The 27,098-nt window shown below is 39.8% G+C and overlaps 1 protein-coding gene across 4 annotated transcripts in view; it reads left to right on the top strand.

Moving 5' to 3' along the window:
- Positions 1 to 27,098, top strand: part of LOC149239889 (uridine/cytidine kinase UKL1, chloroplastic-like) — a 277,768-nt gene that overhangs the window by 139,222 nt on the left and 111,448 nt on the right. For all 4 annotated transcript variants that reach the window (XM_089373570.1, XM_089373571.1, XM_089373573.1 and 1 more), the window contains 3 exons: positions 13,890 to 14,008; positions 26,183 to 26,279; positions 26,895 to 26,974. In XM_089373570.1, the coding sequence (XP_089229696.1) occupies positions 13,890 to 14,008; positions 26,183 to 26,279; positions 26,895 to 26,974 (296 nt within the window). The remainder of the gene's footprint in view (positions 1 to 13,889; positions 14,009 to 26,182; positions 26,280 to 26,894; positions 26,975 to 27,098) is intronic.

The following is a 27,098-nucleotide window of genomic DNA, read 5'->3' on the forward strand; positions in this document are numbered from 1 at the left end:
ATTGAAATGATTGAATGCATTCTGTAAAAAAAAAATTATCTCTGCCAAAAACACTTCTGTTGACAAAAGACTTCTGTTAAAAAATCCTCACTTTACAGCCTTTAAATCCCTCTAATATGTGGCAGAAGGCATCAGAATTTCATTGAAATATTATATTACTTTGTGCTTCAATACAGCATAAAAAACAAACTGTGCAATTGTTCTGACTGATATGACCTTGAATGCTTTTGAAACTGCTTATATGACCCCTTTGAAAACTGCTTACAATACTAAAACTGCTATCATAAATACATAGCAACGGCACACATTATACTGCCATTAAAATAATCTCTCTTGTACCTATGTCACTATGAAATATGATCCACATCCGTTCGCTCTGCAAAAAAATAATGTAGCAGGCCAGCGCAGAAACTAATGCATACCAGCATAACTAACATGGTCGAACCATTGATGTTACATATGCGTTAAAAAAACATTCAACGAAACCCTAGTCTTTGATGTTACATATGCGTTAAAAAACATTCAACGGAACCATGAAAGCGATGTCACCATTACACAGTCAATAAAAACGCAGTCACCCACCGATGCCGAGAGTCTTCAATAAAAAACACAGTCTTCAAATCCACGGTCACCGCTCTTGTAGAAAATATCTCAGACACGCAAGGATTTTATTATGATCATGGAAGAAAGAAGTAACATGCAGGCCCAAAATATTATACAGGAACCGTAAGGGCAAGCTGCTTCCTTGCACTGCTGAAGATTGTCTCAGTCAATAAAATGTGAGTTGTTACCCTTTGAATGATATGATGGTCTTAATGATAGACAGGGCCAAAACCTGCTTCTTTCATGGTAGCAAACTTGAACTTAGTATAAAGCTTCAAATAAAAAAAAACGCAGTCCACAGCACCAATGTCAGTCTTCAAAAAAAAACGCAGTCCACAGCACCAATACAACGCAGCGTTTCGCAGACTTCAAAGCAATATAACGCTTATGTATAAACATTTGTATATACTGATGACAATACTCTCAGTTTTCAACGCAGCCACCATTGCAGTTCAAAAAACGCAGTCTATGCCACAGTCTTTACAAAAAACGATACCATGTCACCATTGCAAAAAACGATACCTCAGTTCAACAACTTCAACGCAGCGTTCCAGGGAATGAACGCATCAACTCAGGGCGCAGTACTCAAGGTCTGAGGGCGCAGTCTCCAGAGGCGCAGTCTCAGAGGCGCTCAGGACAGAGGGCGCAGTCTCCAGCAGCGCTCAGGACAGAGGTTTCATGAGGCAGCAGAAACCTGGCAGAGGAGTTACACTATTTTGGGACTGGGACCTGGGCTCTGATACCATGTCAGGCCAGGGTAACTCCACATTGAACGAGAGAAAACACTGATTGATTTTATTCATTAGCTAACACATTATTTATACATATACAAAACGGATCAGTTCATCTTCTAGATGACTGTCTAGCTTCACCTCATCCGTTTCGGATTAGGTGTCAACAGTAGCTAGGGTTAGTGTTTGGTTTGAATTTTCTCATGGTAAAGTTGCATCTATATGTCATTACTTTATTTATAAAATCTAGCTTTTATTGCATCTTTATCCCCTGATTAGGATTGACGTCTAGGCTTTGCTATTTTATGTATCTTAAACCATTAAAAGCTCCAAAAGATTCCTTTTCCTTGGATTACCCCTTGATAGCCTTTGATATCTTGTTGAATCTATTCTTTGAGGTTATTTCTTGGTTGATATATGATTTTGCATGCTATAACCTTGGTTATCAATAAAACCCTAAGTTTATGGTAGCCCTCTTCTTGTCCATTGGAATTGGTGGAAAGTGTGCTTGATTGCTTGTATCTCTTATCATGGCCATCAAGGACTTGCCATTACCTTCCCCCATATCCATTAGACCTCATATCACCCTTAAGCCCTTGTTTGATGATGATCTTGTTTGGTGATTTCTTTAGGGAAGCTGCCCTTGTGGGGATAACATCCACCATTAAATAGCGGAATAGACGCCACAAAGTGTGAAAATTTCTAAACAAAAATTCTATTACTGCAGCAATTGATTTATTACCTACTTATTTCTCAATAAGTTATTTATGAAATCCCTTTAGTAAATATTAAAATAAATTCTACTGCAGATGTCACACCATTATATAGAAACAAATATATGCACAAGAATCAGACTCTGTATTGACTATCGGGCACTGAACAAGATCACTGTCTGTAATAGGTACCCGATCCCATAGATTGATGACTTCTTGGACAAACTGAAGGGGGCAAAATATTTCAGAAGATAGATTTGAAGTCAGGATATCACCAGGTACCAATCGAACCCTCTGATGTGTGGAAGATTGCCTTCAAAGCCAAGGAGGGCCTTTTTCGAATGGTTGGTCATGCCTTTCGGATTGACGAATGCTCCTGCAACCTTCATGAGGCTAATGGATGACATCTTGCGGCCATTCACCAACTCATTTGTAGTGGTATACTTGGATGACATCCTGATCTTCAGCCAGAGCTGGGAAGAGCACCTCCACCACATCCGACAGGTTCTCCAAACACTGCAGCAACACAAGTTATGTGCCAATATGGAGAAATGCACTTTTGGCATGACCTAGGTTCAGTATCTGGGGTACATTATTGATGAACAGGGGGTGCATGTGGATCCAACCAAGATCGAAGTCATTTGGGATTGGCCCTCTCCAACCACTCTAACAGAGCTCCGTAGCTTTCTATGTCTTGCCAACTTCTACCGTAGGTTCGTGTTGGGATTTTCTCATATCGCTTGGCCCTTGAGTCAAGTCACCAAGGGAGGAGCGAAAGCAAAATTCTTTTGGTCTGAATCTCAATAGACTGCATTCACAGAGTTGAAAGATCGCCTCTGCTCGGCACCAGTGCTTGCATTGCTAGACTTGCAACAACCATTTGAGGTCGAGACAGATGCCTCTGACTATGCTATTGGAGCAGTCCTTACTCAACATGGGCATCCAGTGACATCACAGTGAGACACTTTCAGACACAGTCCGGAAGTATCCCACTTATGACAAAGAGATGTATTCCATTGTGCAGGCCTGCCGACAATGGAAACATTACATTTTGGGGAAGGAAATGGTCATCCACACAGACCACCGACCCTTCTAGTTCATACGGACCCAAGGGAAATTGCAGAATGATCGCCATTAGAAGTGATCCACATACCTGCAACAATTCCATTTGAATATCAAGTATAAGAAGGGTGGCACCAATAATGTTGCAGATTGTCTCAGTGGACCACCGATCATGGCATTAACAACCGTGCTCAACTCTTGTGGGCGCGAGACTTCTGATTGGCCACTTCTCTACATTAGTGACCCAGAATTCGACCACACATACCAGACACTCTTGGACGGTCGGCATGTTCCAGATTTTCACCTCTAGGATGCCCTGTTATGCCACCTGGGTCACCTTTGTGTTCCTTGAAGCGAGCGTGCCAAGATGATTTGGGAAGTGCACTACAATTGGGCTGCTGGGCATTTCGGGGTTGAGAAAACGGTGGCAGTACTGCAGAAGTATTTCTATTGGCCGAATCTTCGACAGGATGTCGGGAAGTACATCTGATCATGCACTGCTTGCGCCATTGCCAAACTGACCGTCAAGAAGCAAGGCCTCTATACCCCGCTGCTTACCCCTAGTCAACCTTTGGAATCCATCTCCATGGATTACATGTCAGGCCTTCCTTTCACTAAGCATGGAAACGACTGTGTTTTTGTGGTCGTTGATAGGTTCTCGAAGATGGCCATTATGGTGGCCTGTAAGAAGAATATCACAACAGAAGCCACTGCTAAACTCTTCTTTGAATGAGTGTGGGTACTCTTTGGGATCCCACAGAGTATCATCTCAGATTGGGACAATAGGTTCCTCAGTACATTTTGGTCTAGTCTCTGGTCGATGCTGGACACCAAACTCACTAAGTCCACAGCCTTCCATCCTTAAACTAATGGCCAAACAGAGGTTGTCAACAAGATGATTGTACACATTCTGCGCATGTACAACTTAAAGCATCCACGCACATGGGATGAGAGCCTCCCCTATGTTCAACACAGCTACAACCGGGCTCTCCATAGCTCAACTGGCCACAAGCCTTTTCAGGTGGGCTTGGGATTCCAACCACTATGTCCCATTGATGTGGCCATGTCGTTTGCAGCTACTCACGCAGATTCGGCTCATGTCCAGTCCGAAACAGATAAGGCGAACAACTTCATTGAGCACATCCAACATATTCGCCAGCAGGTCCATGACATTTTGGAGAAATGAAATGCCAAGTACAAGCAGCGACATGATCAACATCGGGTGCCACACAAGTTTCAGGTGGGCGACAAAGTCTGGTTGCATTTGCAAAAGGAACGCCTTATCAGAGCCTATCGAAAACTCAGACCACTCCGATATGGTCCTTACACCATTACCAAGGTTGTGGGAGACAATGCATTTGAGCTCAACATTCCCCCATTCCTTAGCCTGCACCCAGTGTTCAATGTGGACCGCCTTCGTCCATAGTTTCCACCATTACTAGACACATCTGACATTGCAGAACAGCTTGCACCCACAGAGTTAAATCCAGATTGCATGGAACAAGCTGCAACTGATCGGATCATGGACACATAGATCAAGCAAAACTCACCAGCAGAATATCCAACTGTATCGAGTTGTCAAAGTAGGCCAACTCCTTCACCAGGGCAAGTGGCTCACCAGGGACCAAGTTCAGCAGAAGTTTCCTCATCTCATGGAGGGACTCAACGCAATGGGGACCATTGCTTCCTAAGGGGGGAGGAATGATCCAGGTGGATATTGATGGCCGCCCACCAAGTCCACTTGGACCCCCACCATTGTTTTTTTTCAGGTTTTCAATTTCCTTAATTGTAGCACAATTTATTATTTTTAGCAGTTTTTTCGGTCCTGAACTTTCGGAGCCGTTTTGAGGCCCTAAACGACGTTTTTTGGGAAAACTGGGAGCATGGACCTATGTTGCTCTTCCCAAAGTTGTAGTTCTTGGATAGATCTTTTTAACGAGATATTGTACGCATCAAACAGAGATCGTATGCCAAAGTTACGACCCTGGGAAGTTGATGTACCAATTTACCCAAACGGGGCCCACAGTTTGGTATTTCATCTTCTAGGGTTAGGTTTTTGGATGTTTAGGGTTTCCCCATGTTTCTCAACAATAAATAGGCCTTCGAGCCTCATTGTAAGATAGTTCAGAGGCATGTAGCCGCCACATCTCTTCTTAGAGATAAGCTATCATCGCCCTAGCTTGTTTATTTCCATTGCTGTTTGTAAGCATATTTCAGTATTTTGCATTAATGAAATGAAGTATTATTTCTGCTGCATCTCTGTGTTTATGGTTTTCTCTGTAATTTATTGCGTTCCTGTTTAAATCCAGATCAGTCACTCCTTCCTAGTCTAGAAGGATGATGTGGCTCTGCGTGAGCTTGATCTGCCCCTCTCTGCTTTTGCGCTAGCCTAGATAGCTGACGCAGTTACTGTGTGGGCTCCTCCCAGCTACTGCGTCACCCTCACCTGGCTCAGAATGCTGAAGCAGGTACTGCATGAGCCTCTGCGTCAACTTTCTGCACTGTGTCACTCTCCCTCTGCGTCTCTAGCTCTGGAACATCGCTGTCACTCGGGACAACTGCCTCACTGCAATAGATTTGCTGGATCTCCTGACTGATGGCTTCAAAATCCTATGATCTGCAATGCTCTGATACCATGTGAAAATTTCTGAATCTTTACAAACAGAAATCCTACTGTAGTTACTAGTTTAACTTCTCCTACTTGTTATTTCATTCAACAAGTTATTTAATTAGATAAACGGTGATGTAAACACTACTACAGACTACACTGACATACAGATCATAAACTGAAAGAATAGATGAGACAAGCACACAAGGGACACCGTTATTTTTGGACAACACGTCCCCTGAAAAACCCAATGCTGGAAAACCGGTGCAGTAGATAGAGCGTTTTTATTATTAAGCAAGCATAATTTGAGTACAATAGGTTGCCTCTCACACTGACTAACCTTATGGAGAAATCACGGTAGGAAGAAATACATACGAGGGTTTGCCTCGTTCCTCAAGTCACCACTGATCCAATGAGTGATCTGACTCCCAACAAACATTGTGAAATCCTTGAGCAATCACTGCTTGGGCCAGCGTCTTGCGTCTAGGAGACTGCGTCACCCCTTCTATTGGATCGATTTGCTGGAGGAAGACTGCTGTTCAGCCCTCCCAGCTTAGAACCTCGCTTCTCCGACAAAATCTCGGACTTCCGACGAATACTCTATACTGCCATTGCAAGAGACCCTCCTGGCCTGCATTGGCACTGCGTGAGCCCCTCCTGGGCTACGTAGGTCTCTGCGTTGCCTCTTTGATGCTACTGCTGCCTCTCTTCCATGTACTCTTTGGCTCAGAACTCCTTTTCGATCCAAATCTCTGCTTTTGCCCCTCACTGCAACTCAGATCACTTGTTCGATTTTCTTAGCAAACCTTGCCCCAGAAAAATCGAACTGACTGATCACTTGGTGTATCTCCAACTGACCCTCAAGCCTCCTTTTATACTTTTCTTGTTGATGAATCAAAGACCGAGACTAAGTCCCTAATCAACGGCTAAGATTAAAACAAACTTGATCCTCGTCTCTTAGAAGCTTCTCACCCATATTTTTATTTATACCCATTAAAAATATTAATTATTTTAATAACTCAGAATCCGGGTGGAATTTCTCCAAACGATTTCTGGGTCTTGGAGATCTTATGTATTCTAGCCCATCCACAAAATTTCGGAGCTAGAGCACATCCGATGCTACCCCAAAATCAACATTGTTATTGAGAAGAAATTGATATGCATCTCCAAATCCTCCTTGGATAAAGAATCAACCTGAGATTTGAGTTCACGGAGCACGTGAGTGAAAGAAGTCCATTCAAAAAACTGGAGAGCCTCTCGAATGTCATGGATTACAACTTGAAGAAAAATATTCTCTAGTTCCGACCCATTTAAAGGCCAATTGATCGCAAGCTGGGAGTCCCCCATTATTTGGAAATTTGTTATATTTTTTTCTTCTACAACAAAGAGTAACGTGCAAATAGCCGTGAGTTCTGCGGTTGTTGGAGCCCCTTCCTGGGCAATATTTAACCAAAAAATGATAATTTTAAGTAGAGAATGACTCCAACTCCACATTTGGTAGATGTCCTTGGGAGGCACTTTCTAGATATCCACAGTGAATCCATTTGTCAATCTGTGGTTGAACAGGAACACGAGGCTTTTTAACTTGTGGATTGAACTTTTATTCCTTGCATAGTTTGGTAATGAGGCCAACTGTTATCTTAGCTGGAAACTTCTTGAATTGAAATGCGTAGAAGTGTCTAGCCCACCAATTACAATTTACAAAAATGCTCGGGAAAGCAACAGAAAGAAGATTTGATCTATTCTTGACCCAAGATTTAAAATTCTCTTCCAAGCTATACTTGTTCCATTGTGAGGACGGACCGATTGAATCCATAACTGATCTACATACCTGAATAGCATAGGAGCAAGAAATAAATTGATTCAGTTGTGCAGGAGAGGGTTTCGTGATGGGAAATGTCTTCACTGTTGGATTTGCATAACCATCTGCTGGGTCAAACCCAACCTTTAGCCATACCAACATCCCAAGTCAATAATTGGTTATTTAGTGCAAGCCACAAAGTGATTTTACACTTCAGAGGGCAATGAAAGTTCCACAGAGAGTGCCACCACCACTTTATTTTTCCATTGAAAGAGGACTTGACATGGGAAGCGTATCTTAATGTAGTTATATATACTCCTGTGAGTGGATTCTTTGACCATATCAAATCATCTTCAACCTCCTCTTTAAGAAGAATAAAATTTTGGACCATGAGAGAGATGTATGCATCCCATTCTGTATCTTGTTGTACTTTGAGTCCTAGGGTTTTAAAGGTAATCCATATATATGTGTGTGTGTGTGTAATTAACAATGTTATTTTATATACATAATGTTGCCGCAAAATCTAGTAGGCCTTGTGTAGGGGAACCCTTCAAGGCAAGACACTAGACCAAGAGCCAACAATGGGGTCACCACAGGCAAAACCCCCTGTTCTTTACGAATTTTCACCGATGGGAGGAGTCCCGGTATGTGTATGGTCACCTAATAGGTATTCTAGTTTTGAGGTATGAGGTGACTTAAGGGCTTCCAAGGAGAAGACATGACTTAAGTGCAAGGATCAAAAGAGTAAGGGCAATTTGCTTTGCTTGGAGAAGTCAATTTTAGGCACACAAGACCTAGGGTTTGATTGGTAAGTTGAGAGTTGGGAAGGCCCAAGGTCAAGATGCTATGAAAGGGCTTCCAACAATGATTTTCAACAAGACAAAGGCACATGAAAGCCTCAAATAAGTCTGTAAGTTGAAGCAAAACCAAGCTAACCCGAGGGCAAACAACCAGGGCAAGAAAGTTTATGGACAAAATTGAAGTGAATGCCTACCAAGATGGTTGATTTTAAGGCAACCAACTATACCCTTGGCATTTAGACTCTCCAATCTCGAAAACCTACTTGCTTGGAAATTCGCATCAAAACCTAGCTTGGACGCTTGGCCTCAAAGGGGCTAAATTAGGTATGAGAGAAAGAAGATTTATGGATAAGAAATGATTTTATCACCAACAAAGGATGGCTAGTGCCTTATCCTTGGGTGGATGGAGTCTATGAGTTGATTAAATTATCTAAAAGTTGCTAAGGAGGAAAGATAACTGATTTCCTAACACCAACAACCCTTGGGATCACTTATGCGATGGATCAAGAAGTTTCATGGGAGAGCTAATCAAGGTTCACCACTAGGATTATCATTCACAATTTCACATATTATTCATGAGTAATGCATGCAGTAATGATATCTAGATGCTATCAAATAGATTTTTAGTAAATTAGGGCTCAATAGAAGGCCCTAGATTCAATATTTTCCACACATTAGACATAAAGAAAAGATTTATCCCACAAAATGTTCACTTACGAGATAACATGCATGAAATTCCATTCATTGATCCAAGATAATAGCTCCAAAGACAAGCGATTAGCTCCAAATATCAAAATGCATTCATAGGTCACATATCTACAACAAGTAAAGAGGGGTGAAATTCTCAAGTGTGTGAGATGTCGAGTCCTCCAAGTGATGATGATTTACAAATGAATCCTCTCCTCTACTTATAGGAGGACAACTGTTTAATTTAGCCTGAAGCCCCAAAAAACAATAAAATATGCCTCAATGATGAGTTAGGTCATAAGCCAACCTAATAGCTTAGACAAAAACATAATAATTTTTTTACACGTGTGAGATGTAGGGAACTTTTTGCTGATGCCATCCCATGCATAGGCCATTCTAGGGCATGCGTTGAGGGCTTAGGGTGCCGAGTTTGGTGTAGAAGCCCTCTAAAATCACAATGTGAAGGTTGGCCTTCACATTTTCTTCAAAATCTAATTGTAGGCCTCAAATTGCATCTGGGGGGTTAAAATGTGGTTCCCTGGGTATCCAATAGGGCAAGGTGCCCATCTCTGCTCCAACGTTGAGATTTTATAAGGCGGTGCTAGCCCTCCCCTGTCTCAAGGTGTGAGACCATCGTCATTTTGGCCTTGGATTAATTGCCATCCCTTTTAGAGCGTTAGGGTCGTCTTGGGGGCTTGCTGGTTCCAGGTGCATCATCCCAAAAGTCATCAAATGCAAGGAATAGTGGTAGGATGTTTTAGCTTCAGGAGGTGCCTAAAGGGTGTATGTGATACTCTGTTGTTGCTTGGAGTCCCATGGCTCTCAATGCCTCACCTATGGTTGCCAATATACCTCTTTGAAATGTTGGTACCATTTAAGGTGGCCAGGTCCCAGATGTGGAACCACCCAAAGATCACATCAAAAAGTCTAGTGAAAGCAACAAGTCGTTAGGTACAAAAATCACTTTTGCATGTAAGTGAACCAATCTTGAAAGTAATGGGCTACTTGACACTTCAAACAAGGATTCCCTTCCAAATTTGGGGCTTTGAACTTGCAATGGTGTTGCCTCCCTAGGTAGGAATGGCTAAAGGACAAACCTATTAAGTGTTTTCAACCCCCAAGAGGAAGTGCCATTTCCTCAATCCACCACTTAGTCAATATGTGTTATGTGAAAAGTGATGGTAACAGAGGGGAGAAGACTTCATGGCTAAGTGCCATGATCAAAGGGACCAACATGATGGGCATCCACATCCTTGTATAGATGTGAAGACGGAGCAATCATGGATGCATGAGCTACCAACCCAGCCTTTGATTTTTCACCCCTCTTGTGTGCCTTTTACTTATTCTTGACTTTTCTTTGTAATACTACTCGTAGCTCATAGGGTTAGAGCTTGCTTTGTGACATGTATAATAGTTGTATTACCCCTTAAATGATCAGGCAACTCATTGCCTGTTGGGGTTGGGACATGCAAGGGTTCTTTTCATGATGTATAGGAGCAATATGGTGCTCAGGAATCGGGTGATGACCATAAGGGGCAAGGTAGAGCTCACTATAGGCTTTTTCCCATGTGCGAATGTGTATCTCCCAACCATCTTTTGCATTTTATTTTTCTTGTGGCCAATATATGCATTTTCTTTTTCTTTTACCTGCATCAACCTCCTAGGGCCAAGTTTTGTCCGTACCCAAGTATGAGTGCCAAATCCTAGAGAACCAATGGTAAATTAAACCCCCAGAGAATGGAGGTGGATTATAGGGCTTGTAATGTAAGGTAGAAAGTGGTAAGTATGGAATAGGGATAGATGGAATATGCCATTTCAGTCAGGGCTTCCCAAGTAGTGCTCGTCCTATACCTATTGGGCCATTAGGGGAGGTCCCATTGGACTAATATTGAAGTTTAACCGCTCATTTAAGGTGACGGAACAAGATCATAGTCAAAACCCCTCCTTCCAGGTCACCCCATAATCCATGCCAAATGCCTAAATACAAACAAGCATAATCACATGATTGCAAAATGAATAAATTATCGGAAGCCCACCTTCATTCATGTGCTCATGTGAGATGAGTGAAAAGTCATAAGACTGATGCAGGTGGCAGAGATATGAATAGCACATTGCCTTCAACTAGTAGTGGCTGCAGGGGCTGCTGGTTGGCCGGCTAGAAGAGATGCAGGGAGAAAACATTTCTCCTATGGGGTCACCCACTTTGGTGGGTAACACATAACACTGCTGCTGCCCTCAAAACTATTTGTCCTCTAAGGCTTAAGCGTTGTTATTTGTCTTGACATGATAGATTACAATTGCTTTAGTTTTTTGTTACAGTTACAATTTTTCCTCAAATCAGAAATTACTGTTCCATTAATTTCAACAATCCACTGATCATCTTCAAGGTGATATCTGTCTATTGGTCAATTGATTCCACTTTTAAGTAATGGTTGCCTTTGATTTCCATTTATAATGTTATGTAATACCTTGTTAACAGTATAATTTGGAATTCCTCACACCAATGGATCATGTTTCATTGAATGACAAAAGTCAGCATCCTCACAAAATAATTTTATAATTGTTTCGTATGTTTTTCGCTCACAACCTTGAATGAGCCTGCTTAGTCACCAGATACGCCGAATTTGAAGCATTAAATTCGAAATTCGGCGTTTTTCAAGGGAAAACGAACATATTCGGCGTTTTTCAAGGGAAATTCGGCATTTTTCAGACCTTGCAAGGGTTGGTCACCAAGTATCAAGCATTAAACATCACTTTTTTGTGGTCAAATCTCCAAATTTTCATTCCCTAGCTCTGCTAGTTATTTCTCTATAAGGCTGATCTGTTATTGGCATGTGTATGTGGGCTAACAAACTGTGGTTGCAGCAGTCATAAAGGTCTGATATTTGGTTTTGAGCTAACAATTGGTGAGTGCAGCTATTGAAAAATTGATCTATTCTGATATAAAATTTGATATTAAGCATTTAATAGTCTGATTATAAGGATAATCATGATAAAATTCACTCCATACCATTTCTCATATGCATATGATATATCTATCTTTAATATACATTTTTTTTTTCGAATTTCTATATGTCGAATTTTATTGACAAAATTTGAGTTGTCGAACTTTATTCGAATTTCATGGTCCTCGAACTCGAACTCGAACTCGAACCTGGTGACTATGGAATGAGGTCATCTTCAGCATTAAACTCATCATGTAGATCTTTTGTTTCTGTATCCACAATGGAATTTAATTGCTCATCTTCTTTTGGCTTGAAACCTATCAGAAGACTTGATATATTGCTTAGAGAGTTGCTTCTCTTCCAACCAAAACATCTTAATCAAACATACTATTTGATTTTGGAAGATTAGACACAAAAGTATGTTTGGTATTAAGGTCAAAACGTTGGTTTGAAGTTTGAACAGGCCACCCTTGACTCCCACATGCTGTTGTCACTTTCAACAAGGACTCATTGTAAGGACCATGGAGATTGCTAGCCATGCAAGCTGCCTGCTCACATAACATTGCATTTGGGTAAGAAACAAGTGCAAACTTTTGAGCCCCTGATCTATCCCTCTTTGTACACTTTTTAAGGGATTCATACATGGCATGTAGATTGTGAATACTTCCAGGTATCCATGTGTTGCACTAGTATCATTTTTTGGTGCCACTATGACAACTTTCCTTGATAGATAAGATAATTTTATTAGTGTCCAATGAATGTCAACCAAAGTGAGTCAATGAATAGTAGCATCTTGTACCAAATGTTTTCCTAAACCAGCGGACAGTAAAGCATTTTTTAGTTTTAGTTTTCCAGGTGTCTCCTACAAAAAGAGTGTCATGACCAGTAAAGATTTGAATGGATTTCATTGCAATCATACCCCTGTTAACCTCATTCTTAACAGTATTAGTTGTTCTTGAGACGTTTGCTACCACTTCAACTGCAAATTGATTCATTCTCGGGCTCTCTGTAAAACAAAATAAGGGATGGAGAGATTCAGGGATTCAATGTGCTTGGTGAAATCAGGCGTAAGAGAGGACTTCTGCATCTTTGAATTGCTGTGGAATACATTCTTCATTTGACTTATTTTTTATTGTCGTTGGGAAACTATATTGCATATGTTATTATTTGGCTCTAATGCAATCAGTCATTTCAATTTCTGTTAGAAATTTTCTTCTCATCTGCAGTTCCAAACTCTTGAACCGTATTCCCTTCATAGGCTCCCTTATTTATCTTTTTAAAACTTTTGGTGCCACTTCTCTTCAAAATTTCCATAGTTTTAGGCTGCAACCTGCCCAGAGATTTTGATTGTGCTTCTTTGTTCTCATTAGCTTTTTCACATTTATTGATGGCATCCCTAGTAAACCCATCGGTGTAGACTAGTGTGCCTCACCTAGGTGGATTTGAACTGTGCACCTGAAATCTTGAAAATACATTGTCATATTGAATATGACAATTTTATTGCATAAATATAGCTTGGGGTTTAAATGTGTGATTACAATGATCATTACAAACGTTACTACCTGTATTTGATTTTATTACCTAATGTAATAATTATGTGTTTATTACATTCATAACATTGGTTCACATATATTTTACTCTTGGATGGTATATGGAATATATGTGTAGATGTTAAATTGATGAAATCATAGAGCTTTGAAATTTCTACTTGGGGGTAAAACAACACTTTTTTCTCAAAGGTTTGTGTTTGTGAGATTAAAGAGAGGTGGCAAATGGATTATCTGCTAGCTACATAGCTATCCTATACTTTTGAGTTAAATATAAATGGTGATATTGGATGTGTTAAATGTGTTTTCTAGTTGCAACTTTAAATTGTTGACAGGGCTTTTATTCATTGTAACATCACGATATCTCTGATAGTTCATGTTTGTATTTGCAGATGCCTTTGACACTGAACAACTTCTTGACTGTATCAATCAATTGAAGCAGGGTGAATCTGTGCGTATTCCTATTTATGATTTCAAGCATCATCGTCGTAGTACAGATGCCTTTCGCAAGGTATTTTCTTCTTGTTTACTATGCCAAGTGAATATGGTTAGTCAAAATATGGAAATAAAAATATGATACATAATCTTTTTCTTCATAAAATTACTGTTTTTGCATTTTATTTATCATCAGAAAATTAAGCTGCAAAACTGTATAGATATCAATGTATTGCCCCGACTATGGCTTCCCTACATGTAAGGCACTTTTGACATGCTTGATAGTACTTTATTGATGTGGGATTATGATAGAGATAACTATTATTGTTTTTCTTTTTTCTTTTTGTAAGAGAAAAACTATCTATTTATACACACACAATTTACATTCAAGCTAAGAGTTCAACTGAGTAAATATCAGTCTGTATCTCGGATAAATTCTTCCAACTTTAAAAGCTTGAGCATGACCACGATAAAAAAATGATTTTTTTTGTATCTCTAGATAGAGAATAACATGAACAATTTTATAATTTGCTAAAGCATCATTACAAGCATCCATGTACTAGTAGACATAGGATCGTTCTCGGTGTTGATCAACTATGCTGACATAGTAGTGAATGAAATAGATAAAGAAAGGTAATCCCAGAGAGAAATATGAAATAGAAGAATGGAGTGCTAGTCTTATCGCTTTCTAGGGAGATGGGGTGCTAGGGTTTGTGAAATTTTATCTATTGCAGCTACTGGAAATTATTCATCTAACTGAAAAGTTAATTATGTAGTTTATTTGCTACGACAAACAACGAATAAAATCACAACTGCAATTTTCACCATAAAAATACTGCGGAAAATTAAATACTGGAAATTGAGAAATTCTAGCACACACATAAGAATTTGACATAGTTATTTTTGGACAATTGTCCCCGGAAAAACTCAACTTGGGAAAACCGGTGCAACAGATGAGGGTTTTATTATTAATCTTCAACAATAATCTTGAGTACAATAATTTAGATGCCCAGCTGGCAATTTAATTTGAGGAAAATACTGACAAAAATATCGTGAGAATTTTCTCTCACCCCACAACTATTTTCTTCCTCTGAAATTGCCTCCGCAAATTTCTCCCTTCCTCACTTTGCCTCTTCTGGGGACTGGAAATCCTCTTCTCGGAATGCCGCTGCGCTCCTCTACCACCTTCTACTCGACGTCTGGCTCTATCTTCTTTGCTGCTACTGAGAAAATCGAATTGCCTAGGCAACTGAGTATCTCCACTAGTGTATTTTCCATCACCATGTCTACTTCCTCTTATAATCCACTGTTGGAGCACCAACGACCAAGATTAAAACTTAATCAATGGATAAGATTATCTCTGGATCGATCCGTGTGAGTTTCTAGATGATTCTCACCTTATTTCAATTAATACTGATTAGTTAACCATATTCCCTAAGTTTAGACTTAAGAAATATTTAAAAATCGGTTAATAATCTAATTGAGACACTTCTAGGTGGAATTTCTAGAAACAATTTTTGGGTTTTGGAGATCTCATGTATTCTAGCCTCTCCACCAAATTTCGTGGCTAGAACACATCCGATGTTACAAAAACTAACACTCCCTCTTAGCGAGGAATCTGTATTAGTGCTATTGCACACCTTGTCTCTGCATCATCTCCTGTCATGCTGCTGATGTCTGGCCATACTGTCCACCAACTATTGCCGAACTTTGATATAGGCTGCATCTGTGTTGCTACTGACACTGCCATACTGCTGCCAACACTGTATCTGCACTGCAACTCCCTCTCATCTGTTGCTGGTGCAATTGCAACATTTGCAACTGAAAAGCATCCAAAATTGCTTGTCCCTGCTTATTGAAATGGGTTCTCCACCATACCCATTTGTTCTCTAAAATATACGAACTTAACTCTCCCTAGAGCTTTCGTGAGTATATCTGCAACCTGCTCTGTGGGAACATAATGTAGCTGGATTGCTCCACATTGTACACAATCTCTGATGAAGTAACACCGAACATTGATGTGCTTCTACTTGTCATGAAACACTAGATTCTCATAGAGCTTTATACAACTTTGATTATCACAATCGACACTGGTCGCCTCCATCCTCTGCTTGAACAAGCTTACTAGCACCTTTCAAAGCCATATAGCTTTGCATGTAGCTGTGCTAGCTGCCATATACTCTGCTTCTGTAAAGCTTAGTGCTACTGAATTTTGCTTCCTGCTACACCAAGAAACCATCCCTGATCCAACACTGAAGCAGTATCCAGAGGTACTTTTCTTGTCCACTGAACTGCCTGCCCAATCTGCATCTGTGTACCCACAAAGTTTGATGTCATCCCCTCGAGTATATTTCAACCCATACTCGACTGTGCTGCGAACATACCTCAGAATATGCCTCGCTGTTGCCCAATGTACCCTCTTCGGCTCTACCATGAATTGACTAAGGGTATTGATTGTGAAGCAGATATTTGGCCTAGTGTTGACCAAATACATGAGAGACCCAATAAGTTGTCTATACAAGGTGGGGTCAACATCCTTGTCATCTAATGCATCTATCTTCTTCCAGTTGGTGATCATGGGCGTAGACATGGGTCTGCAATCTTGCATTCTGAACCTCTTTAGAATATTTGTAGCGTATCTTCCTTGCCCAAGGAAGATCTCCCCATCCTTCTGCCACACTTCCAATTCTAGGAAATAGTGCATCAAACCAAATCCTTCATGTCAAATTCTGCTACCAGGTTTCTCTTGCAGTCCTCTATGAGCCTTGATGACCCTGTCAAAAAGAGATCATCCACATACAAAACTAGAATGAGTGGCTCACCCTCTACCATCAAATAGTAAAGGTTGGGATTTGCATCACTCTTGATGAATCCCATCTGCTGCAAGTAGCTGCCAATCCTACCATACCACGCCTTGAGAGTTTGCTTGAGTTTGTATAGAGATTTCTTCAATCTACACACGTGTGTGCCTTTCACGACTCTCAAAGCCCTCTGGCTGTTCTATGTACACTTTTTCCTCTATCACCCTGTTCAAGAAGGCTGTCTTGACGTCCATCTGGTGAATCTTCCATTTCATCTTAGTTGTTACAGATATAACTGACTGGATAGAAGTGTATCTGGCAACTGGGGCGAAGGTCTCCTCATAATCTATACCTTCTTTTTGTGCATATCCCTCTGCCATGAACCTAGCCTTGTACTTTTCCACACTGCCTTCTGTCGCATATTTGATCTTATAGATCCATCTAAAACCTACAACTGATCTATCTTCTGGCCTTGGCACTACCTCCCAAACATCATTCATCATGATAGAGTTATACTCTTCTACCATGGCATCTACCAATACCTGATGTTGTGCGACTTCCTAAAAGCTGGAAGGTTCTGCAACCTAAGCCACTAAATGCTTGGTACTTGTCAGGCTGTCTACGTTGTCTTTTGCTCATCCTAGGAGTTCCAATAAACTCCTCTGCATCTCTCAATGTCTGATGAACCTCTCTGCTGGCTCGACCACTAGTCGTGGGAGGTTCTGCCAGCTCCTCCTCATCCTGTCTCTGCTTCTCCATCTGCTGAGAACTCCTTCATGCACCTGAGGAAGTACTGGTACTGGTCATAGTACTTGATCCTTGTGCTGTCCCCCTGCTTGTCCCACTAGATGCCCCTGTGGTTGCCTCTGCTGTTGGACCAAGGGAGCTTCTGTTGACTGATTTTGATCACCTACAAGCATCTCACGAGATCTCTTGAAATCCTGGTCCTCCATGAACTTCACGTCTCGTCTTACTACAATTTTCCTATTGCTAGGAATGTAGATTTTGCATGCCTTTGAGGTTTCACTATACCCAACGAAGAACCCCTTCTTTGCAGTCTGATCCAGTTTGGTCTATTTATCATCTGCCACGTGGCAATAAGCAATATTGCCAAAAATTCTGAAGGGCTAACTTCTGGCTTCTTCGCTATGAAGACTCCTTTTGGCGTTTTCTTCCCCAATTCTCTATGAGGAATCCTGTTCTGAATATATATTGCTGTGTTACATGCTTCTGCCCATAAAAGATTATGATGACATATTTGCTCCTATGGCTCAATATACAACCATCCGTTTGATAGTTACCCTTGTTGCCAGTCAGGGATGGACTCTTCATCCAATGGATTTGAACACTGATTTCTTACATGGTTTGCTTCAAGACGAAGTGTATGTTGAACAACCTCTAGGATTTGAAGTTCATGACAGGAAGACCCATGTATGCTGATTGAAGAAAACTCTCTATGGATTAAAGCACCCACGTGCTTGGTATGCTCGCATTGACAATTACTTGATGAAGTTGGGATTTACAAGAAGCAGTGCTGATCCAAATTTGTTAATCTTAGATAAAAATGGTATGTTCTATGCTTGCAACAATTACTTCAATGTCCTTTAGTTAGCCCAATGACAATTTCCAATAGCAATCACATTAATCATCACATCTGTAGATAGAACATGAATAATAAAAGAAGAAGACAAGCCAAGACAAGAGAACACCAGAATTTGGCTAATGGTAGGGAAAAAACCCCAAGATGGGGAAAACCCTTTGGTCAATTCTTCTTATTATTATATCAAATGTTCAACAAAGAGAGAGAGAGAGTACTATAAAGTCAAAATAGACTTGCCAATAGATGATCAAAACCACTTTCTAAAACAACCTTGTCAAATTTGCAATTCTGTCCTCAGTCAACAATAGTCAAATCAACCCTAACCAGAAAGTCAACAACATTCAAGATTTGGTCAAACTTCCCCAAAACAACTTGTTTAAAGGAGAGAGGAATGCCTCTCTTACTGGTCAAAGTTAGCCCAAAACAGTCAAGAAATCTACAGCCAAATTCGGTCGAGCTGAAGTCAACCTTGCAGTTAACACACGTCAAAGTGCCCAGAACACCTCGGTTTTTGTGCCAATAAATGTGGCTAGCTGAGATAGAGATTCTCCCAGAAAATCGAAGTCAAAAGCTGCCCAGAAAGTCAAAGTCAATGTTGGTCAAACCCTGGTCAAACTGCAGAAAACTTCAGATTTTCGGCCCTGTAATTTTCGTCCTCCTTTCTGCCACACATGTGAGAAAAATCAGTTGCCCAATAGCTAAGTCACATGACACGAGGACACGAGACACAGAGGCCACGTAAATACAAGTATTTGACACGAGACATAATGACCCCGGAAACAGGACACGAGGACACGAGACACAGAGGGCACGTAAATACGAGTATTGTACACGAGACATAACGACCTCGAAAATAGGACACGAGGGACATGTTTTATATATATATATATATATATATATATAATATTGAAATATAATTCTTGATCCATATTAAGTTACTCAAATATAGTATTAGTTTATAAATTTACTATGTCAATGATGTTCATTGCACATAGTTCAATGTTCATTCTTGAATCTTCATGTTATTAACTTCTTAAACAGATTAAGAACCAAATCAAGGATCTCAACAAGGGCATTCTGTGTATTGCACATTTGACATCAAACTGATATTTTCTTTCTTGGTAGTTTTTCGTCTCTTGTTGACTAGTATATGAATCTGACTTACTCAAGTTGCACATCTTGGAAAATGTCGGCAATTGCAAGATAGACTCAACTAGATAGAGCCCTATATACTTAAGTCAACTCTTTGTAGCCATTGAAATTTGCAATTAAAACAATACAATGGCTATATATGCATGCTTTCTTCATTGGTCAAACTTGGAGATACGCAGGGAGTCGAAAATATTTTGAAGAGTGGGAATTCGATGGCCTAAGTTATGATATCAGAGTGCCCAATGTACTAATTGATGCCTGTATACCAAAAGGAATGATTGAAAAGGTAGGCTACAAAGTCTTTCTTGAACATGTTTTAGAAAGAGGAGGAAAACCAAATTTCAAAAAATGGGAAATGTTTGTGGATGGATATTTAGAGAACAAGCAAATGACTCGGCTGCCATTCACGATTTTTAACTTTTGAAGTAGCTTTATATCGATATGAACGTACGAAATACAAGAAAATGTTGACCTGGTCCCCACGCGCTCCAAAACAAGAAATTTAAGCCCCAAACCACGAGCTCCAAACCATGAACACTATTATCCAGGACCCAAGTCGATGTGAAGTTGACAGTTGGGAATCACTCAAGGAACTACGAACACAACACAACAATGACTCCAGCGAGCAAACAATGACCAAGTTCCAACACAACATCAACTCCAACGAGCTTCGACAACGAAAAATGATCGAAAACACCAAAAAAATTAACCATGCACGGGCTTTATGAGTGACTTTTCATGGGACACATGTCCTAAGAGGAAAAAACGTTAGGGCACGTTTTCGCCATGTCGAAAATGCACGTCACGATTGGAGGACACGGTAAAAACCATTTTGGACACGTTTTAGGTCGTATTTCGTGTCCGACACGTGAAATATGGGGCACGTGACCTTGAGAGACGTGTCTCGTGACTTAGCCCAATAGTTGTATGAACCAATCAGATGAGGAGAGAGAAGGATGTGTGAGTTGATAAGGTGCCAAATGAGGTTTGAGGTCATCCTTATTTATACAAGTCGTTGAGGGTCAAAAGACATGTCCATTGGGCTTCATGAGCCTAAATGATGATGTGGCTGACCTTGACAATTTACACGTGTGGGATTCACTTGAAAAACATATTTTTCCTTGTCCAAATTTAGAAATCTTTTGGTTGATTTTGGTCCTCTCGAAAAGAGGAATTCAATGCAATAATTATCTCCATCAAATGAGCTGTCTAAAGTGGAATTTGGCCCTAGTTGCCATTTTAACAAAACTTGTACTTCAAAATGATCCAAGGTATGCCTCTCATTTTGGTATTATATGTTGATGACTTATTCTTGACAGGTGCAAACCCTCTCATTCTAGAATGTAAAAGGGAGTTGGCTTCCAAATTCAAAATGAAAGAGCTTGGTTTAATGCACTATTTCTTGGGACTAGAAGTATTGCAAAAGTTGGGCAAGATTTTTCTTTCACAAAGAAAATGTGTTGTGAAACTGCGAGAGAGATTTGGCATGGTTGAGTGCAAGTCCTCGCCTACACCTATGGAGATGAATTTCAAGAAGTTGTGTGGAGAGGCTATTGAACCAGACCTAGCAAACCGCTTTGAGTATAGACAATTGGTTGGTGCTCTGATGTTTCTTGTGAACACTGGCCTTGACATATGCTTCGCAGTTAACACTTTGAGTCAGTTTATGACCGAGCCTCACCATGTCCGTTGGGTTGCTTCCAAGCATGTATTGAGATATATACATGGGACTATTAACCTTTGATTGAGATATGCCACTTGAGATGTTAGACTACATGGATATACAGATGCAGATTGGGTTGGTAGTGTTGTTGACAGGAAGAGTACCTTAGGATGCTGTTTTAGTCTGGGATCTGCCCCTAATATCGTGGAAGGGCATGAAGCAAAAGTATGTAGCCCTTATCACTGTTGAGGTCGAGTATATTGCAGCTAGCCTGGTGAGTTGTGAAGCAGTTTGGTTGAGGAAGCTCTTTAGAGAGCTATTTGAGCAGGTCCTGGACACAACAATCATCTATTGCGACAACAAGAGTGGGATTCGTTTGTCAGAGAATCTCGTGTTCCATGACAAGTACAAGCATATAGAGATTAGATATCATTACATCCAAGACCATGGTGTAGAGAGGAGCCATGAGACTCCTCCAGATTTTGACGGATGAGCAGATAGCTGATATCCTCACTAAGGCTTTGCCGAAAGGGAAGTTCTTGGTCTTCAGAGAGCAACTTGGACTGTTTGAGATGACCCTTTCAAATAAGGGTCCTGGCTGTTCAAGAACACTGGGCAATGCTCTTCCCCCCTGGTTGAGCTCCCAAAGTGAGGAATGGAACTATAGGGCTCTTGGGGATGAGAGATCTCTGACCAATAGGATGTTGAACTTAGGATCTCCCCTAGTCAGAGTATGCCCCAGTTAGCATCTTGCCCACTTTGTGGGATAACCTCTCCCATCTGGCTAATGGGTTGAGGGACTTGGGATAGAGTGTGATCCCTACCCCTTGTAGTAGGTGGATCTCGCCCAAGTTGGTGGATGCAAATGTTTTAACTTTTACCATTTGACTCTTTAGGGTTAAGATGGATGATCAGGGACAATAGGGTAGAGTGTGATCCTTACCTCTAGTAAGTTGATCCAACCTAGTGTTAGGGACGTTGGGATAGAGTGTGATCCCTATGCTTTGGGGTAGGTTGATCTCACCCATTGTCTTTGGTTCTAGGTGGCAACCATGGCTCCCTGATGATGATGTCAATGATGATGATGGTTATGATGATAATGATTCCGGGTGGTAGTAGAGTCTCCCTGATGGTGATAAAGACAGGGTGGTAGCTGGAGCTCCCTTGCAGCAATTCTCCTTCTTTAGATTCGAGAATGTTCAACATGAGATGAGCATAGACAAGTAGAGTTGGGCAGGGATGTACATGACGTGATACATATGATGATCACATGATTTAGTTGGAATTTTTCCCATTTTGAGAGGGAGTGTTAATTTGGCAGCGTAGTGACAAAATCCAACCATTGCATTGAATTCCTCTTTTAGAGAGGACCAAAATTGACTTTTGAAGCACTCAATTCGGATAAGAAAAAGTGGATTTTTGAGGTCAAGCCCACAAGTACAAAATTGTCAAGGTCGACCTTGGGTCAAATGACACATCTCAAGGATAAGATGGCACCCCTCAAGTTGCATATAAATACAAGTTGAGTCCTCCTCATTTGGCACCTCATCAACTCACAACATATCTTCTCTCTCCTCATTCTATTGGTTCATACAACTCAGAATTGCAGGGTATCTCTCACATGTGCGAAGGACAGAAGTCAATTTTTGATTGGGTTGAATTGCAGGACTGTTTCTGGGTGTTGACCAAGGACTGTTTGACCATATTTGACTGCGTTTTTGGGTGGAATATCTCTGTTTCTCTAGGCCGCATTGGAGGGCACAAAGATTGAGGAAATCTGGGCACACTGACTAGTGTTGACTTTAAGGCTGACCGCTGGCTTGGCCATAGAAGCAAGTGCAGACTTTGACTGAGTTTGGCTGGCTGTTTTGGGACTGTTTTGGGTTGAATTTGACCAGCATTTGAGGCCAAGCTTGACTGACTTTGACTGAGTTTCTAGAGGACTGTTTTGACCCTTGACTATTGACTGGTTAGGGCTGACTTTGTTGCTGTTGGCTGGGACAGATTTGCAGAAGGATCAGATTTGACTATTGTTGACTTCATCTCTCTCTTTTGTCTCTGATTTGGATAGTTGCTTGACATATTATCATTCTTGGATATTGGATATTGGATATTGGCTAGTCAAAGCTTGACTTTGACTCTTGGATAATGTACTCTTTGCTGAACATTTGAAGACAATCTAATAGGAGAAGAATTGCAAAGGGTTTCTCCCTTGTGGGGGTTTTCCCTGGTCATTGACCAAATATTGTGTCTCTTGTCTCTTGGCTGTCTTTCATTGTGCATTTGTATAATTGTTCTATCTACTATTGCTCTACTATCATTGGTTAATTGAAGAAGTGGAAATTGTTAAATTGGATGCTATTGGATATTGTTGAAGTAATAGTTGCCGCATAGAACAATTGTTGAAAATTTAACAATGATTAGGTTCAATTTTAATTCACTTTTTTTTTAATGAGGTTTGGATGAGATTCGCCATTAGGTTCATCTATATATATTTTTTATATTAACTTTAAAATGAAATGTAACATAAAATAGTAAGAAATCAGCATCAATAAACATCCAAAATGTTAGCATGGTTTGGAAACTGCAAGGATAGATTATGAGCTTGAGCTTTGAGACAATATTATGAGCTTTAGCTGTGGACTTCATCAATGACCATGAGGATAGATGAGGTTCATTGAACCTCAATTTTTTTTTATGGTTCGCCGAATTTCGAACCTCAAGGTTGAAGTTCGATGAACTGTGTGACATAGGCTGTAGAGAAGTGTGCAATATTGTAGCGATTCATTAAAACAAATGGTCCATCATCAATATAGTACAAATACTTGCTCAAAATGATAAAGCAATCTGCCAATACCATCATCCATCTCAAAACCATGGGTGAAGGAGAGGACTCTAGAATTATGTGCAAAGGCAAGTGTGAATGCCATCAAATGTCAAATCAACCTTGCAACTATCAAGCGCTCTTCATGTAGATGCATAGGCAATGATCAAATGTAGTCAATTCATCATATGCTCCATCAATCTAGTGTCACAAGGCATGGCATGGATATGTGAGTGAAACCTCCCATGATGCCTCAACAAAAATAACAAATGCCAAAATAGGCATCATAGCAATCCTCCAAATGAAATGAAAATGCAAGAGTTGATGGTCATTGAACAAATATGCCTCCAATGCAGCAACATATTGGCTTAAAACTTTAAAAGCCAACATTTTCCGAATGCAGGCTACATGGGTAGGGTCTTCAACTGGATCAAATCCTCATGCTATTTAAGGGGTAGGTAATAGGGACTATGGGGCTTCCTCTTCTAGTAATAATAGATAGGAGTTCAGTGTAAGCTAGTAGAAAACAAGATGGGATTGAATAATTAACAAACCTATGTGTTTTTCCACATAGAGACAAGAGGTTATGGACATATTTTTAGTAAATATTCCTCTGAACTGCTATTGCATATTGATTTTGTAACCTCGGAAGGTCTTCTACATTTGCTTGGTCTTAGCATGTAGAAGATATTTGATTGCTTGCTTGGTGGGGTAAGTGATATTATGATTTATTTCTTAATGTTAAGTTGGGAAAAGTACAATAGTTAATCTAATTAATTATTTTGGGCTATTAGGCCAAAGTTCTAAGGATAAATCGTAAAATTATTTAAGTGACTTAGATATAATCTCAACTGTTGATCTTAAGTGAGGCTTAGGATTTAATCCTAGCCATTGATCACTTAGGAGATTAGGGTTACGAATTTGGGCTTAATGAAATTATAAAATAAGCTTAAGGGATAGGTGAAGACACACAGGTGTGGAGGAGGCAATTGTCTCTAGAGCGAGAGGCTTGACTAGATTGAAGAGAAGTGAAGAAAAGTGCAGTAGGGAATTTCGGGAGAAATTCAGGGAGGCTGAGTTCAGGAAAGAGAGAGGCCAAGTTGCTGAAGAAGAGGGCCAAATTGTGGAGGCCAAGATATCTAGAGAGGCTGATTTTTTCCAGTGTGCAGGGGCTGTAAGAGGTGAAAAGAAAGGGGGTCTATTTGCTGGTGAGACAGGTCTAATTCTCCAGGGCCAAGTTTCAACTTTCTTCAGGAGGGTCAATTTTCAGGGGCCAATTTTCCTAGTGGGGCCAAGTTTCCTGGTTCCCAACAGTTGTATTTTTTCTATATATTCTCTGTGGTTCTAACCGAAAATTTTGTGGAGTTTAATAATATGAAGGAAGATTTTGTTGGATACAAATTTTGCTGTTGGAGTGTGATTGATCTCTCCATTTTATTTCCATTGCATTTTATTTTTTGAGTTAATATACCAGTGTGTTTATTTTATCGGCGATTTTAGAAATATTTGAGATAAATATTTTGTGGTTTTAATAAATTGATGAAGTAAAGTAAATCAGATCTGGTTTAAAAGAATTTAACACTTTATGCATATTCTTGATTACAAGGTCAAACATTGTGAAGGATTGTTTTGTTTGTCAATACTTTCATCCCTATTTTAAAAAACTGGCATAATTTTTCTTATCAAATAAACCAAAAGAACAGTATGGGGGACCCTTGATAATATTTTATCAATATTAACATCTTGTAAAGAGTTTATGCTAATCTTTTGAGTGCCTATGATTCAGAATGGAAATGTGGATGGGAGTAAAATCTACAGATTTTCAGGAGCTGACCAATATTCTATAAATATAAATTATGAGAATGCTATTGCTAATATCTATTTGGAGATTTGTTGTTTGGTGATGGCTTCATTTTAAAGTTCTTGAAGGTTAACCAAATTTTTACGGTTGAAATAAGTCATCCCTGTAACTGTGGAGAAATATGGGATGTGATTTGTTACTACCTAACCAATGGAAAAATAGAGGGAAATTGTTAGTTCACAGCGAAAGGACCAGAGAAATGACTGGTGGAAAAAATATTTTATTTTTATTACTGTAACGCCTATGAAACTTATTTGACAGGGTTTACTGTTTTGAATTTATATTTTCCAGATAAATGTGGTATAAATTTTTGAAACTTTTTTGTTGACTTATTGTTTATGCTTATCAGGTGAATCCATCAGATGTCATTATTTTAGAGGGAATTTTAGTATTTCATGATCCTCGCGTCCGGGAAATGATGAACATGAAGATCTTTGTTGACACAGGTTATTATTTCTTGTTTTTTAGTCTTTCCCTATGATTTTGTTTAGAATCAATTTCTTATGGCATTTTATGCATGGATTCTCAGATTTTTCTGCTATTTTGTTCAATAATATCATATTTTCCAAGCCAACAAGACCATTTTAGAAGTTAGATTTAGTATGACGATTATGTGAATCTTGCAGATCTTTATATGCGAAATTTTTACCTTGCTTTGTACCCTTCAATGCGTTTAAGGAATATGTATTACATTTTCATGCTGTTTGATTGTTGTCTGCCATTTGATTTTTGGTTTTCTTTGAAATCCCTTCTAATTAAACATATCCCTAACCTGTGCAGTACATACGATATATTTGGAGAAAATGCTTCATGCTTTACATTTTATCTTCAATTTTCGTTCCTTTTGTTTTATTTTCTTTTTGATGATGTCCTATCTCTTGGTTCAGCCAAACTTCCAAGTAGTTCTTTTGATGATTCTAGATGATTTCTTATTCTGGGAAGAATTTTTATTAGAACTGGATTGTCAATGTTACATAGGTGTTGCATATTCACATTTGTGGCTTAGTTCTTCATGATTTATTTCTTTATCTTTCAATCTAATTTTGTTGTCATGGGTACAGATGCTGATGTAAGGCTGGCTAGGAGGATAAGGCGTGACACAGTTGAGAGAAGTAGAGATGTGAATTCTGTTCTTGAGCAGGCAAGCAATGCAAACTACATCTTTGTACTGTATTCCAATTTTTGTTTAAACAATTTCATTTCAAGTTCAGGACAGCTTTGCTTTTTGGGACAAGGTGTTTGTGAAATTTCTATCACTGCTGCAA

The sequence above is a fragment of the Pinus tabuliformis genome, chromosome 8 (assembly GCF_031772625.1).
Source record: "Pinus tabuliformis cultivar Carrire ecotype Pingquan chromosome 8, CPIR1, whole genome shotgun sequence".
Classification (NCBI taxonomy): domain Eukaryota; kingdom Viridiplantae; phylum Streptophyta; class Pinopsida; order Pinales; family Pinaceae; genus Pinus; species Pinus tabuliformis.